The sequence below is a fragment of the Hypanus sabinus genome, chromosome 18, assembly GCF_030144855.1.
Source record: "Hypanus sabinus isolate sHypSab1 chromosome 18, sHypSab1.hap1, whole genome shotgun sequence".
In the NCBI taxonomy this organism is placed as follows: domain Eukaryota; kingdom Metazoa; phylum Chordata; class Chondrichthyes; order Myliobatiformes; family Dasyatidae; genus Hypanus; species Hypanus sabinus.
This window is the reverse complement of record NC_082723.1, coordinates 20,507,425-20,522,162: the sequence shown is the minus strand read 5'-3', so window position 1 is coordinate 20,522,162 and position 14,738 is coordinate 20,507,425. Positions and strand designations below refer to the sequence as shown.

Sequence of the window (14,738 nt, the reverse complement as noted above, 5' to 3'; positions counted from 1 at the left end):
TATAGCTTACTAATCTTTCAACTAAGATTAAGTAATCTTTCAACTATTTGCCTATCAATAATCTATCCACCTTTCCCTTAAAAATATATAAAGACTTTGTTTTCACTTTTTGGAAAGGTTCCAAAGATTTACAATCACCTGTGAGAAAAAAATCCACCTCACCTTATTTTTAAACAGTAATCATAGTTTTCTTACTTCAGTCATAGGAAATGCCCTCCCTATATCCAGTTTATTAACTCTCTTCAGTACCTCAAATGTTTTAATCAAATTTCCATATAAGCAAGGCTAACCAATATTTTCTCATAAGTAAACCATGCCATCCAGTTTTCAGTCTGGCAAACTTTCTCTAAATTGCTTCCAATATAAAGACGTGCACAAAATTACATTGATTTTAGTCAAGCTAAATTTTGAACTCCATAGGACTGTTTTATTTTGGTTATATGAACAACCAATGCCACATTCTTTAAGGCATATTTATGCAACTTTATATTAGAACATAGAAAAAATACGGCACAGAATAGAGAACCATGACATCTGTGCCAAGCATGATGCTGAATTATCTAATTCCTTCTGCCTGAACACAATTCATATCCCTCCACTCCCTGCATTTTCATTCGTCTAGCTAAAAACCTGTTGAATATTATTTTGTATCTGCTTCCACCACCAGCCCTGGCTGGGTGATCCATTTACCTAGCACTGTTATTAAGTCACTAAGGTCTTTGTTTTCATCTTGAACTTTAAATGAAAACTTGGATGAAAAATTAATTTACTTAAGCAAAGTAAGAGAGGGGCTAAGCCTGTGCTGTCAGACTCCTCTCAACATATAGTCAATAGCATAGTACTGTAATGCATTTTCCTAATAAAGAAGTCATGAAAAAATAATGAATACTTAAGATGTACCAATATGCTCTCTGCCTTATAATTATACACAGAGGCTCGTAGTTGAACTTGTTCCCCTCGCACGACAGAATAAGGTATTTTTGCTTTTAGAATCACATCTTGATAAACTGTCACCTTTATTGGTTCAGCAACACATACACCTGCATAAAAGATAAAAGATAAGAATCAAGCATTTTGGTTAAATTGAATATGATACTTAATATTGGCAACCTCTAAAATTGTCCAGTTGTTAACCTACCAGCCTTAGACATTCCGACTCCTTGTACTTCCCAAGTAGTCAGTGAATCGGGCAAATTTTTGATCAACTGCTTAGTACCTGAACTAAACATATTTAGAACATAAAAAGCAGTATCAATGTACAGTATTTATAAAGCCTGAATTGTATATTCACTATATATGGAAACAACATATATCAATTTATTAATTTATAAATTTATTAATTTATTAATCTAGCTTATTGTGTAATCATCTAAAATCTAGAATATTGAGAAGCAAGTTAAAAGACAATCACTAATGGGGTAGATAGATAGATAGATAGATAGATAGATAGATAGATAGATAGATAGATAGATAGATAGATAGAGAACAAATGTTTTATTTGTGAATACAGATGGATTACAGAATACAGACGGAAGAATACCAAGCAAATCTGTCGAATATTATTTTGAAGTTTCTGCTGTTTTTCTTATATTTACTTTATATTTGACCATTACATCTTCTTAACAAATTAGTGAACAAAAAGGATTAAAGAAATAAATAAAATTTCTTTTAAATGAATGTTGTTAATCAAACGTTGAATTAATTTTCATTTCATCAAGTTTAGTACTTACTATGGATACCTGTGGTAAAAGAATTGAGATTGTAAGTACATACAGTATGACAAATAAACTCTTCTTGGGCTTTCAGCTGGGTACAGGTATCGATTATTACCAATATTTCAAAACAAAGAGTTTATTCGTCACATACACTGAGAAAACACTAGATCTTTTCTTCTTTTTTTACATACAGTATGTTGTTACCAACCATCTAAATTTTACATAATTGGGACTGAAAACTGCCTGCTTCATCTACTTCAAGACTTTACAGATTGTTGGTACTAGTTCAAAGTTGTAAAACTCTCCAGATGATTGTTTAACTGCATTTTTCTTTGACAAGTATTGTACCTGATGCTCTGAACCCAGCCATTAGAAAATAGCCACTCAATAGCTAAAACCTCTGGGATTCAACAAAACATTAAAAAAGCCACAAGATTGTAATTTTTATTTGTTTATATCTGACATAATTTACTCAGGTTATCTGTCTTGCATTATTCCACAGGAATGTCTTCATCAGCTAGTGCTGATGCATATCTTTTTATGCACAGTACTGTGCAAAAGTCTTTGGCACATATATATGGCACAGTACTGAGGTCACTTTATGTATTACACTGCACTACTGCAGTGTAAAAAAAAAACAAATTTTATGATATATGTGAATAATGGTATATCTGATTTTGACATGGGTCTCCATCGTAGATTGAGAGTGGGAAAGGGACAGTGAGAGGGGAATTATGGTTGGGAAAATGGGAAAGGAGACGGGAGGGAGAAGGAAACACTATAGAGACATTCTGTAATGATCAATAAACCAATTGTTTGGAATCAAATGACCTTGCCTGGTGTCTCAGCACCGAGTGTGTCTACACCAACTCCAAACCCCACTCTGGCACTCCTTCTCTGCCACTAGTTCCACACCCCACCCTCACTATTCCCAACACTCTTTCCTCCTGTCAGATTTACAAACTTGCTGTCCACTTCACATTGACAAATACAGTAAGTATTGTGCAAAAGTCTTAGGCAGCCTAGCTATATATCTGTGCCTAAGACTTTTGCACAGTGCTGTATATATGTTATTTTTCAAATATGTAATAAAATTTTAGACAGCCTAAGAATTAATTGGAAAGTTGATTCCAACACTCAAACAGAGTAATGTGTGTCATTCTCCGTAATTACATTTTTCAACTATAAAAGCTTTAGAGTGAACACTACACCATATATATTGTCTTTATATTGTGAATGGATGATTGAATAAATATAATGATATCATTTAAATTTCAAATAGACATTAAAACATCAGAAAAGTTCATGAGAAAAGCAACTCAAAGAAATTTTCACCAATGTAAACAAATGAAATACCTTTTGTAAATAAATCAAACAGATGCCTTTTAAAAATTAAAATTGTACATCTACGGCATATCAACCTTTATATTTAAACTTGCAGAAAATCATTTTCTACATTCTACACTGTCAAAAATCCGTTCTGCTTGGTTTTTAGGAATTTGGCTGCAGATTATTTGTATAGTTATCCTGTATTAAATGAAATAGTCTTAATTGTGACATGAAGTGGACACATCTATAGATAATGTATTATCAATGTAATGTACTTGATGTTATGCATTGATCACATCTTGGGTAGAGATGAACTATCGAATCGAAAAAGTTCTTTACAATAAAGGCAATTTGTATGTCAAAATTAAGAGAGTTTATTTCAATCACAAACAAGAGAAAATCTGCAGATGCTGGCAATCCAAGCAGCACACACAAAATGCTGGAGGAACTCAGCAGGCCAGGCAGCATCTAGGAAGAGTACAGTCGACATTTCGGGTCAGCATTTTGTGTGTGTTGCTAGAGTTTATTTCAAACAAGGTGTGCAGAATCCTTGTAAAATAAAAAAAATGTAAATGCTGAAAATATGAAATAACAACAGAAAATACTGGAAATATTTAGCAGGATAGGCACCATTAAACCTGAAAGATTAACTGATTCTCTTTCCACAGATGCTTCTTGACCTGTTGAATATTTTTCCAGTGCATCAGTTTTTATACAGAATGTTTCTATATGAATAGAATAGGTTTATCTTTCCATTTACATATGCTCAGAAATGGACAGTTTTCTAGGTTGTGCTATAGAACTGAGGTCTCTTTTTAGCATGTACATTTCCTGTTGATGTTAAAGCGATAACAAAGGCTATTTTCTGACTGAGCTTGATATTTGTTCTCAGATGTATCATGACAGAAATAAAATGATGACACCATAATGCACACTAGACAAAAAAGCTTTGTTTTTTCATATTTCTCTTCATAATTATCAGTGAACAACTGTGGTCTCTTGCAACCTGTCAGTCTTTCCCTGTTCATTAGGCAGCAAGAAACAAGATGAAAGAGTAAGATCAGAAAGTTATCTGATCAAAGATATACAAGTTGTTGAAGGAAAGAGAAGTCAAAAAAGGAATGGAGAATCTACAAGATAAAGCATTGAAAATAGAAAACCACATGGTGGAGCATCAATGAAGAGGAACAGATTTTATAAAGAAAGACAGGCAAGATGAATTAAAGATACATAACAATTTAAAATTCAGTGTAGTTTTAGATTTGCTTCTTCAAATAAAGCTATTTATTTTTTGATCACTCTAACTTGAAAACACCCTAACTTGAGAGAGGATATTAAATTTATGTCTGGTGTGATGTCTATATAAAATATGTCACAAGTTCTTTATCAGCAGAACATTTGTAAATTGTGTGGTAACATATCATTAAGAAAGTGTACTGCAGAAATTACCTTTCTGAAATTTCATGGACCTCCCATAGCCAACTTTCTGGAAAATAACTACGGATCTTTGGTGCCTCCAATTCAAATGCATTGTTCATTTCTGGTTTTGTGATTAAAACAAATAATGAAAATGTGAATAACAGATAGAACTTACATTTTGGAAGTCTGACCAGCATTATTCTTGAGATGTCTAAGCCCCACATACAATCAAATAAAAACAATTTAATCTAATAAGGAATACTAACATGGTTCCATATATAACAAATGGAGTTCACTCATTTAAAGATGAAATAGGGAGCTTTTTTACACACAAGCACAAGACACTTGGAAATCGCTCCCTCAAAAGCCTGTGTGTGTTCAGTCAATTAACAATTTTAAAGCTAAGATTGATTTTTCTTTTGTGGCTATAGTAACACAATAAATTCAAGAAGATCAATAAAATGGAACCAAAGGATAGATCAACCATATTTGCCATGATACCTATAATGTCTCAACAAGATGCCTTTTCTAGTCTTATGTTCCACTAAAGCAGAACACTGCAACGTAAATACACACCTATAAAAGAGAAATATTCTGTTTTTAATTTTCACTCCCACACTATCCTTACCTATGTCCATCCTTATCCTTATCATTGACTGCAACTACAGTTCATCCTATATAGCTATTTATCCCAGTCTACACATTCATTTTCTTCCCTAGATTCATGGTTATTTCTTAATCTTGGCCTCTCTACTTTCATTGAAGACAAAAAAATCAGTCATTGCCTCTCTGCCTAATGGCATTTTCTGTCAACTTTCTGAAATATTATTTATCTTTGTGTCTTCAACCACAGCACACCTCCAACTCACCATCACTTTCCTGCATCTTTCCAATACCTCTTAATGCAACTGGATACTTGACTTCCTCACTTGCAGACCCCAGTCAGTTTGGATTGGCAGCAACTTTGTCTCCACAATCTTCATCAGCACAGGTGTACCATGATACTGTGTGTTTAGCACCTGCTCTACTCGCTTAGCTTTATACTTGTGACTGTAAGGCTAAGTACAGCTCCAATAGAATATTTAAGTTTGCTGATGATACAACTGTTGTAGCTGTATCAAAGGTGGTGATAAATCAGCATATGGGAGGAAGACTGAAAATTTGGTTGAGGGGTGCCAGAACAACAAACTCTCATTCAATGTCAGTAAGACCAAGGACCTGACTATTGACTTCAGGAAGAGGAAACTGGAGGACCATGAGGCATCAGAGGTGAAGAGGGTCAGTAACTTTAAATTCTTCATTGTTATCAGTTCAGAGGATCTGTCCTGGGTCCAGCATGTAAATGACATTAAGAAGAAAGCATGGCAGTGCCTCAAATTTCTTAGAAGTTTACAGAGATTCGACATGACATCTAAAACTTCTATAGATGTGTGGTGGAGAGTATATTGGCTGTTTGCATCACATCCTGGTATAGAAGCACGAATGCCCTTGAATCCTACAATATGTAGTGGATATGGCCCTGTCCATATAGGTAAAGCCCACCCCACCATTAAGTACTGTTGCAGGAAAGCAGCATCCATCATCAAGGACCCCACCATTTAAACTATGTTCTCTTCTCACTGCTGCCTTGTATGTACAGGAGTCTCAAGACCCACACCACCAAATACAGGAACAGTTATTAACCCTCAACAATCAGGCCTTAAAACAGAGGGGACACCTTCACTGAACTTTATTCACCCCATCACTGATCTGTTTTAACAACATATGGACTCACTTTCAAGAGCTTGTAATCTCATGTTATTGTTGTTTATTGGTTATTTATTTATTATTATTATTATTTTGATTTATATGTGCACTTTGTTTGTCCGTCCTGTTTGGTGTGGTGTCTCATTGATTCTATTGTGTTTCTCCCTGAAAATGAATCTCAGGGTTGTATTTGGTAATTGATGCACCATCAATAACTCTCGGAGATGTGAGGCGAGAGATAGGCTTTTATTAGCTGGAAGAAAGCACTGTCAGCAGCAAGAGACCATCACACAACATCCTGGAGACTGAGGGAGGAGCAGTGCCTCCAATCGCCTTTATACAGGGGTCTGTGGGAGGAGCCACAGGAGCAGTCAGCCGGGGGGGGGGAAATGTCCAGACAGGTATATGTAGTTCACCACAGTAATATATACATACTTTGATAATAAATTTTCTTTGAACTTTGCAATAGAGAGGCATTTCAAAGTGCCTTGTTTTTTCTCTTGATAATAATGACAAAGATGAAGAAACTTGCTGTGAATACATGCCCTAAAATGCTGTGTGAGGCTTCTGGAATAGCAACCAAATTATTGGAGTCTGGTTCAGAGTGATGGATACATTTCTTTAGTTATTGTCCTCAAATAAGTAGATACAGTTAATACAATATAACTGTATTAATATGTAACATTAAGGTCCAGGTAGGCATATTTCCAGACTACTGAATGTTTTCTATTTAAATATGTTTTAAATTTTTTTTATATGTAAGTTTATGCAGTACTATAATAAATTTTCCAGTGATTGCAGCAAGTTTAAAGAAGCATTGGAAATGGGGTTCCTGTGACATTTGAAGGAATCATAGGAAATGAGGCATGAGTTAGAAGGGGCACCTGTGAGTTTAAGGGAACCTGGGAAACAGATCCTGAACTGACAGGATTTCTTAATAATCAGTAGATTATCAAAGCTTTACTGCAGAGAATTGGTTTTGATGGGGAAGAGTTTACAGATATCAAAAGGTTTTCAGTCAATCAATGTAAAAGCTTTGTCTAATCAGGACAGAGACATTACTAGTTGAAACCCATCATTTAACAAAAATAACCCTTGGCTGCAGCTACAAATGCATTGCACTGCTTTCTGCGTGTTAGTTATTTGCTGGTTTCTAAATAAACCTTGAAAATCTTGAAGAAAGTATTTCCTACCACTAGGATCTGTGGCTTATCTCTTAATTTAACTAGGTGTGCAGGGAAAATAACCTTTTGGGTTCCAAGACTTACCCATTCTTCCTAATGTCAAAGTATCTAAAGACTGTGACTTCAGCTTCTCTGCATAATTGCAGCATTCTAAGAATATATGTCTGCAAGGTTCAGGTAACTTGATTCTACTTGCTCTTACAGAGCAAGACTGCTTTAGAGGGTAGTCCCTCATTCCATCTATGCAGCACTTCTGTTCCATAGCATTAGTAAAACTGGCAACTGGAAATATAAAAGTATGATTGAAACATTATTGACATGATCACATCATTTCCAGAATAATTCACATAAAGCTAACCAACTTAAGTCTCGCATTCCAGCAAAGGAGTATTAAAGTGTCAAAGTACAGAAACTCAATCCAATTTTATGTGAGATTCTCCTACTCAGAAGATCCAGTTTGCATATAAGGCCAATGTTGTTTTACACATATGTACACAAGGCTCTGTTACTGCTGAGCTAGCTAAAGAAATGCAGGAATGAAAGGGTTAACATATGAGGAGTGTTTGAGTGTTTAACATATGAGGGCCTGTACTCACTGGAGTTTAGAAGAATGATAGGGAATCTCATTAAAACCTACTGAATATTGAAAGGCCTAGATAGCGACTACGTGGACAGGACATTTCCTATAGTTAGGGAGTCTTGCACCAGAGGGCGCTGCCTCAGAGTACAAGGACATCATTTTAGTTAAGAGTTGAGGAGGAATTTCTTTAACCAGAGGAATTCATTGCCACAGATGCTGTGGAGGCCGAGCCATTGGGTATATTTAAAGTAGAGGTTGATAGGTTCTTGAATAGTAAAGATGTCAAAGGTTACTGGGAGAAGGGAGGAGACTGGTGTTGCAAGGGAAAACACATCAGCCAAGATGGAATGGCAATACGAACTTAAGTGGACTGAGCGGCTTAATTCCGCTCCTATGTCTTATGGTCTAAAAGAAGGAAGAGCCTTTTAGTTTATAGTAGATGAGAAAATGTGGATGGGAGAATAAGGAATGAAGATGTTTGACCTGGAATTGCTGAAGCAAACTTTTCCAAATTCCTTCATGAGGTTTTCTAAATCTCCAAAAAAAAAAGATATTATTTTAACCCTACCCTTCATTAGAAAGTGGACAGGCAGATAAAACTTCCCACTGGATTTATCTATTGACATGCTATTCTTTTAAACAGTCTTCAATTGTAAACTATGGTAAAAATTCTCATTTCTCCTCTGCAGTGACCATTAAGGCAATGAAACATCCAGACTAGTAGGATCTTTTAAAAATGAGTTTAGCACAAATGCTGCTATAATAGGACAATACAGTTGAACTACTTAAGGGGTCAGTCAAGACAACAAAAAGTAAGTCTTCAGATGAAATCGGAAAATGTTTCCTCCTGAAGGAAGATATTTACTTATTTATGTTCTGTTGCTCCCCTCTAAAAGAAAGAGCTTGGAAACTAATTGTAAGTCAAGTGGGAATGGGAGGAGGGAGAGGAATTTAGTCAGAACTAGGCCCTGCCATGCCTGCATAGATAGGGGTAGCCTCTGAAAAACTTAACTGGGATAGGGACAAGAGCTGCAAGGTTGTAATTGATTATGTAACTTTTTCTCTTATTGTGGAAATGGATATCACTTTAATGCTGAGTTGGGTTTTGGAAGACTGCCAAAGCATATTATTTTAAATATCAACATGAATCAGTAGCTTCATTAGAGAAGGCAATTAAATTTTAGATTTACTAAAAGAAAGAGACAATTGTTTTTAATCACTGAAGTAATGTTTGTTTTAATTTATCCTTTTACAACAACCTTACTTTTTTTCCGTATATCACTCCCCAGCATCAGATTTCTCTTTGTTCGCAATATAGCATCACATTTTGCTTCTGTAAAAATTAAAAACAGAACTTCAGTACCAAAACGTATGCAAATAAATTTATACCAAGTAAACCAACATGTCAGATTATTAGGAAGAATATATGAGTAATGAATGTCATTAATAATATTCAACATTCTCAACTTTGACTTCAGCCATTGAAACTTCTGACAATTACACTGGTGAATCTCGAAATATGAAACCTACTGACTGACAGATTGTGTTGCTCTGCCATTGCACTCTGTTATGGGACTGACTCTGCATGAGTTCAGTAGCACAATCCATTCTTGCTGTTATACCTAGTGTAAAATTGATATCCATATTCAATTTAATGGTAATTTTAGGCTAGTGCATGAGGCAATCCCCAAGAAATTAAATATATTCTTTGGAGTATTTTACTTCAGTGGAACATTTCTAAATATATTTAAGATTTTATATATTTATGATTTTATTTTAAAATATATTTAAGATTTAATTAATGGCATTTTATAATATATTTCTCTGTTATATCATTTCACTCAATGTTAGTGTCTCTCAATGTTAGCCTTGACTTCTACCAGATATGTGAATCCTACTGCCAACAATTATATGGAACAATTTCTGAGCCTATAACAATTACAGCATCAGGAATTGTTCTGCACTGGGAAAAGCTCAGTAAGCAATGGTCCAATGCTCTTTTCAGCCATGATCGCCAAGGTGCAAAATATTCTTGCTTCCAATGCCTAATGCACTATGAGCAAATAAATCAGTCCTTACACACTTTGAAACATTCATCTTTTCGTGCCACAAGGACTTTAAAGAAGCCTGTTCCAATCTGTTTAGCAGATTGTTCCAAGCTCTGGATTCCACAACCTCAGACGTCATTTTTAAAAAATGTGAAAGGATATTTATTGTTAACAACTTATAGTGTACAAGTTCCCCACACCATCAGTAGCCCATGCAAATATAAATGTATTTTGCTTTGTAACTGCTGTTAGATAAGACCACACTTGTGTGGTTGTATCTGTGCATAAGTGCACCATAAGCATATAAGATCTAGGAACGATTCAGTGATTTTCAGGGACTGTGTATAGTAATTTTACAATATGTAAATGTTTCATCAACACAAGAGATTCTGCAGATTTTGGAAGTTGCAAGCAACACACACAAAATGCTGGAGGAACTCAGCAGGTCAGGCAACATCTATGGAAAAAAGTAAACAGTCAATGCTTCAGTCCAAGATCCTTCGTCAGGACTCTTTTCTATAGATGCTGCCTGGCCTACTGAGTTCCTCCAGCATTTAGTGTGTTACATTTACATGGTGCATTGTTCTTGTTTTATACCTAGATGTATCTCTGTCTTATATCATTGAATATTGATATCTAGACCATACACCTCCGAGAATGCTTGTACATATTGTGTTTGCAGTTTTATTTATACATTATTTCTTGTTTAATTACCTGTAACTGGCAAACTTTTAGCATTGGCATTGGTTAAAAACATCAATCCGGCTTTCCTGAACACATCTGCATTGTTCTCTCCACCTCCAGCGCCACATCCAAGATCATGCTGCTCAGCATCAAGTAGCACCTGTGCAAAGAAATACAAAACTTATTAAATATGAATATTATTTTTCTTCTATTGTACAGAGATGCAGATACAACAGGGCTGTCAATTAATGACTGGCTTCCCATATTCAACCCTCTGTGCATTTCATTGTCATTGAATCATAGAGTAATTCAGCATGGAAACAGGCCCTTTGGTCCAACTGGCCCATGATGACCACAGGATCATCCCTGCTAGTTGCTGGTGTTTGGTCCATTACCATCCAAGACCCTCTCCTCTGTATACCTATCCAAATGCCTCTTAAATGTTGCAATTGTACCTGCCTTTCCTTCATCAACCTTCTTGATAACCTGTTCAAAAAATTTAGTTAAACCTAATCTGTTAAGCATAAAGCCATGATGACTAATGCTAACCAGGCAACTCTCCCTTAAAATACCTTCCAATAATTTATCCATGATTGACTTCAGGCTTTCCAGCCTATAATTTCCTGGTTTATTCTTACAGCCTTTATTGAACAATGGAACAACATAAGCTATCCTTCAGTTCTGCAGCACCTCATTTTATGAAACCAGATGGGGGAGGGAATACAATGGGTAAAATGTGTGGGTAGTAGAAGGATGGAGGCAAATGTAGATGGGTGATGGTAGCTGGTAAGGAAAAATGGTAAAAGGAATAAAGATGAAAGGACCACAGGTGGATTGGAAGGAGAGAGAGAAAGAAGAAAAGACTGGAGCTAAGGGTTTCCTGAAATTGGAAAATTCACTGTTCATACCATTAGGTTGTAGGCTACCCAATGGGAATATGTGATCTCGTTCCTCTGGTTGGAATTGCATTGTTTATATGTTGTTTCTTTAGCAATGTCACCAAATAATTTTATTCATTAACCCTGGCCTCATAAGGAATCCATTTATTCAAGTAGTTAACTGATTTTCAAAACATCTAAATCAGAGTTGTTTATGTTACTTAATCAAATATAAAATCCACTTAACTTTTTTGATTGTTAATTTGCTTCCGCTTCTAACTGCATACACAGCGGTATCAATGGAAGATAATGCAACAAGTGAATTAGGTTCAGCATTGATTCCTAAAGTCATTGGATTTCCAGGCTCATATAGATCAGAATCAGCGTCTAATTGAATCTGTAAATATAAAAGGGAAGTATTCAAAATTTCTTCTAAAAATCTCATATTGTAAGAACTTTTTTTTGTATCAGTAATACAAGTATAATATTAATTATGTTTAACAATAATACATGTTAAAGCCTTCCCCACGTTGAGCACATTTACAAGGAGTACTGTCACAGGAGAGCAGCATTCAACATCAAGGACACTCACTGTCCAGGCCATGCTGTCTTCTCGCTGTTACCATTAAGGAGATACAGGAGCTTTAGGTCCAATGCCACCAGGTTCAGGAATAGTTATTACCCCCAACCATCAGGCTCATGAACCAGAGTGGATAACTTCATTCGCCCCAACAATGAGCTGATTACACAACATCTGGACTCACTTTCAAGGACTCGACAATTCATGTTTTCAGTATTATTTATTACTTACTTTTCTATTATTTTGGTTTTTTTGTATTGTTTTGTTTTTCTTTTGGTATTTGCACAATTTTTTGTCTTTTGCATAGAGGTTGCTTGTCTGTCTTTGTCAGTATATAGTTTTTTTTTATTGTGTTTCTTTGCATTTACTGTGAATGTCCACAAGAAAATGTATTTCTGATATGGTGACATTCAGCAGACAGTATGTATTTTGATAATGAATTTACTTTGAACTTCAAAAAGTACAAAAAAAGTCTACAGGCAAACCCTGCATAATGGATGGGGGAAGGGGTGTTGAATTTCTTGACACATGCACAGATATGCATCATCTGTGCATATGATAAAATGCACATTGAAAATAAAATTGTGTTTATTTATTTTATTTTCTTCACCTAAGTTCTGTGAGAGCGAATTTTCAGGTAGTAATTTGTGAATCTATAAAAACAAATTTACATTATCCCAAAAACCATAACATGGAAGTCACCTATATTATGAAACTAACTTAGACATAATAATGAATAGCTGGTAACTATAAAAAAAATCCCAAAAGAATAATTCTATCTCAAAGAACAGAGTTTAAGAAAAGGCCATTCAAGTTCAGAAGGAAGACAGTGTAATGGTTAGCACAAAGCTTTACAGTACAGTACAGGAACCAGGGTTCAATTCCCATTGCTGCTTGTAAGGAGTGACTGTGAGTTTCCTTTGAGTACTCAGGTTTCCTCCCACAGTGCAAAGATGTACCAGTTGGTAGGTTAATTGGTCATTATAAATTGTCCTATGATTAGGCTAGGATTAAATTGGGGAATTACTGGGCAATGTGGCTCGAAGAGCTGTAAGGGCCTACCCCGCACTGTATCTCAATCAATTGATAGATAAATAATTAATGGAGAAAAGTTAGACAATTGCATTAAGAAGAACTTACTATTCATAAATTCTTGGGCAGTGTCTTCAATTAAGTACTAAATTAATCATGATTTAAATGACATATATTCTATTGGTACCAGAAACTCCATTGGAATTTACCTGTTGATTGTTTACACAATTCTCTTCTACCTCAAACCATATAGAATCAACAACCAGTTCAGCAACATTTTCTCCAGTTACAATATAATATGCAATCAAGCGTGCAGAAGGGATCATTTCTGCAGTGATAGGAATATTCAGACTGAAAACCTGGGTGCCAACTGAACGTGATTTTGTCCCAAATGAAACTATTTTTCCTTTTGATACCACCTAGATTAAGACAAAAATTCACAGTAAAGAATCTGATACAAAATAATGAAAATACAATTACACTGCAGAGATACTGGAATCTTTTGAGAGAACACAGAACTATAATTCAATTTACAAAATAAAATTAAGTCAAAATCTGATGCAAACAAAATATTGTCTGGGATAACTTGTTCTGACACTGAATATAATACCTCTGTGCAGCATTTTTATTTTTTGTTGAATGTAGATGGCAGTATTGAGAATACATTGTGTTGTCACAGTGGAACTGCTTTTCAAAACTAGGTCTTGCCCAAAAAGTAGAAAATACTTGGTTACTAAGGAGTCACCTTCAATATCTGCTTCTGTAATTTCATTCTGTGCTATTCATCACATGTATACATTTAGATCTCAGTGTAGAATGTGCGTGGGTATTGGGTTGTAGCCATAAATGCATTGAGGAACCCACATATGTCACACTAAACTCCTCCCCTCAGTCCATTTGTGTTCTTCCTATCCACCATCTAGTGGATTTGAGCTTTTGGAATTGAGCTTTTGAACTGCCTGTACAACCTGGCATTTTTGCTGTGTGAACTGAAGTCTCAAAGGTGCAGGATGGTTGCCTGAGACCAAGGAATGAGTCAATATTTAGTCATTGCTGAAGCGAACTTGGAGTCAATTTGAAGCAACAGGACCAAGATGAGGCAGAATTGAGTCAGCTCATCTCTGTCCTGAACTGAGGCTGTGGCCGGCAACTAATAAGCTCCAGGACCAGCTGTGAACTCACTTTTGTGGTTTAGTTCTGAGTGTTATTTGCTTATTTTTTTTATTGTTTTCATGATTTGTTCTTTTTTTCACATTGGGTGCTTGACAGTCTTTTTTAATGGGTTATGTTAGGTTTTTTATTTTGTGGCTGCCTATAAGGAATCAAGTCTCAAGGTTGTATATAGTATACATACTTTGATAATAAATGCTCTTTGAATTTTGGTTACATCATGGCCTGGTATGGAAACACTAATGCCCATGAATGGAAAAGCCTTCCCCACCATTGAGCACATCTACAACGAGCACTGCCACAAGAAAGCAATATTCATCATCAAGGACCCCCATCATCCAGGCCATGCTCTCTTCTTGCTGCTGCTATTGGG

The 14,738-nt window shown here is 35.5% G+C and overlaps 1 protein-coding gene across 1 annotated transcript in view; it reads right to left on the bottom strand.

Moving 5' to 3' along the window:
* c5 (complement component 5) overlaps window positions 1-14,738 on the bottom strand; it is a 121,800-nt gene that overhangs the window by 47,873 nt on the left and 59,189 nt on the right. The window contains exons 14-21 of the mRNA XM_059993817.1: window positions 13,405-13,614; window positions 11,831-11,980; window positions 10,736-10,865; window positions 9,238-9,306; window positions 7,478-7,675; window positions 4,494-4,584; window positions 1,139-1,221; window positions 901-1,040 (exon numbers count right to left, since the gene is read on the bottom strand). Of these exons, the coding sequence (XP_059849800.1) occupies window positions 901-1,040; window positions 1,139-1,221; window positions 4,494-4,584; window positions 7,478-7,675; window positions 9,238-9,306; window positions 10,736-10,865; window positions 11,831-11,980; window positions 13,405-13,614 (1,071 nt within the window). The remainder of the gene's footprint in view (window positions 1-900; window positions 1,041-1,138; window positions 1,222-4,493; window positions 4,585-7,477; window positions 7,676-9,237; window positions 9,307-10,735; window positions 10,866-11,830; window positions 11,981-13,404; window positions 13,615-14,738) is intronic.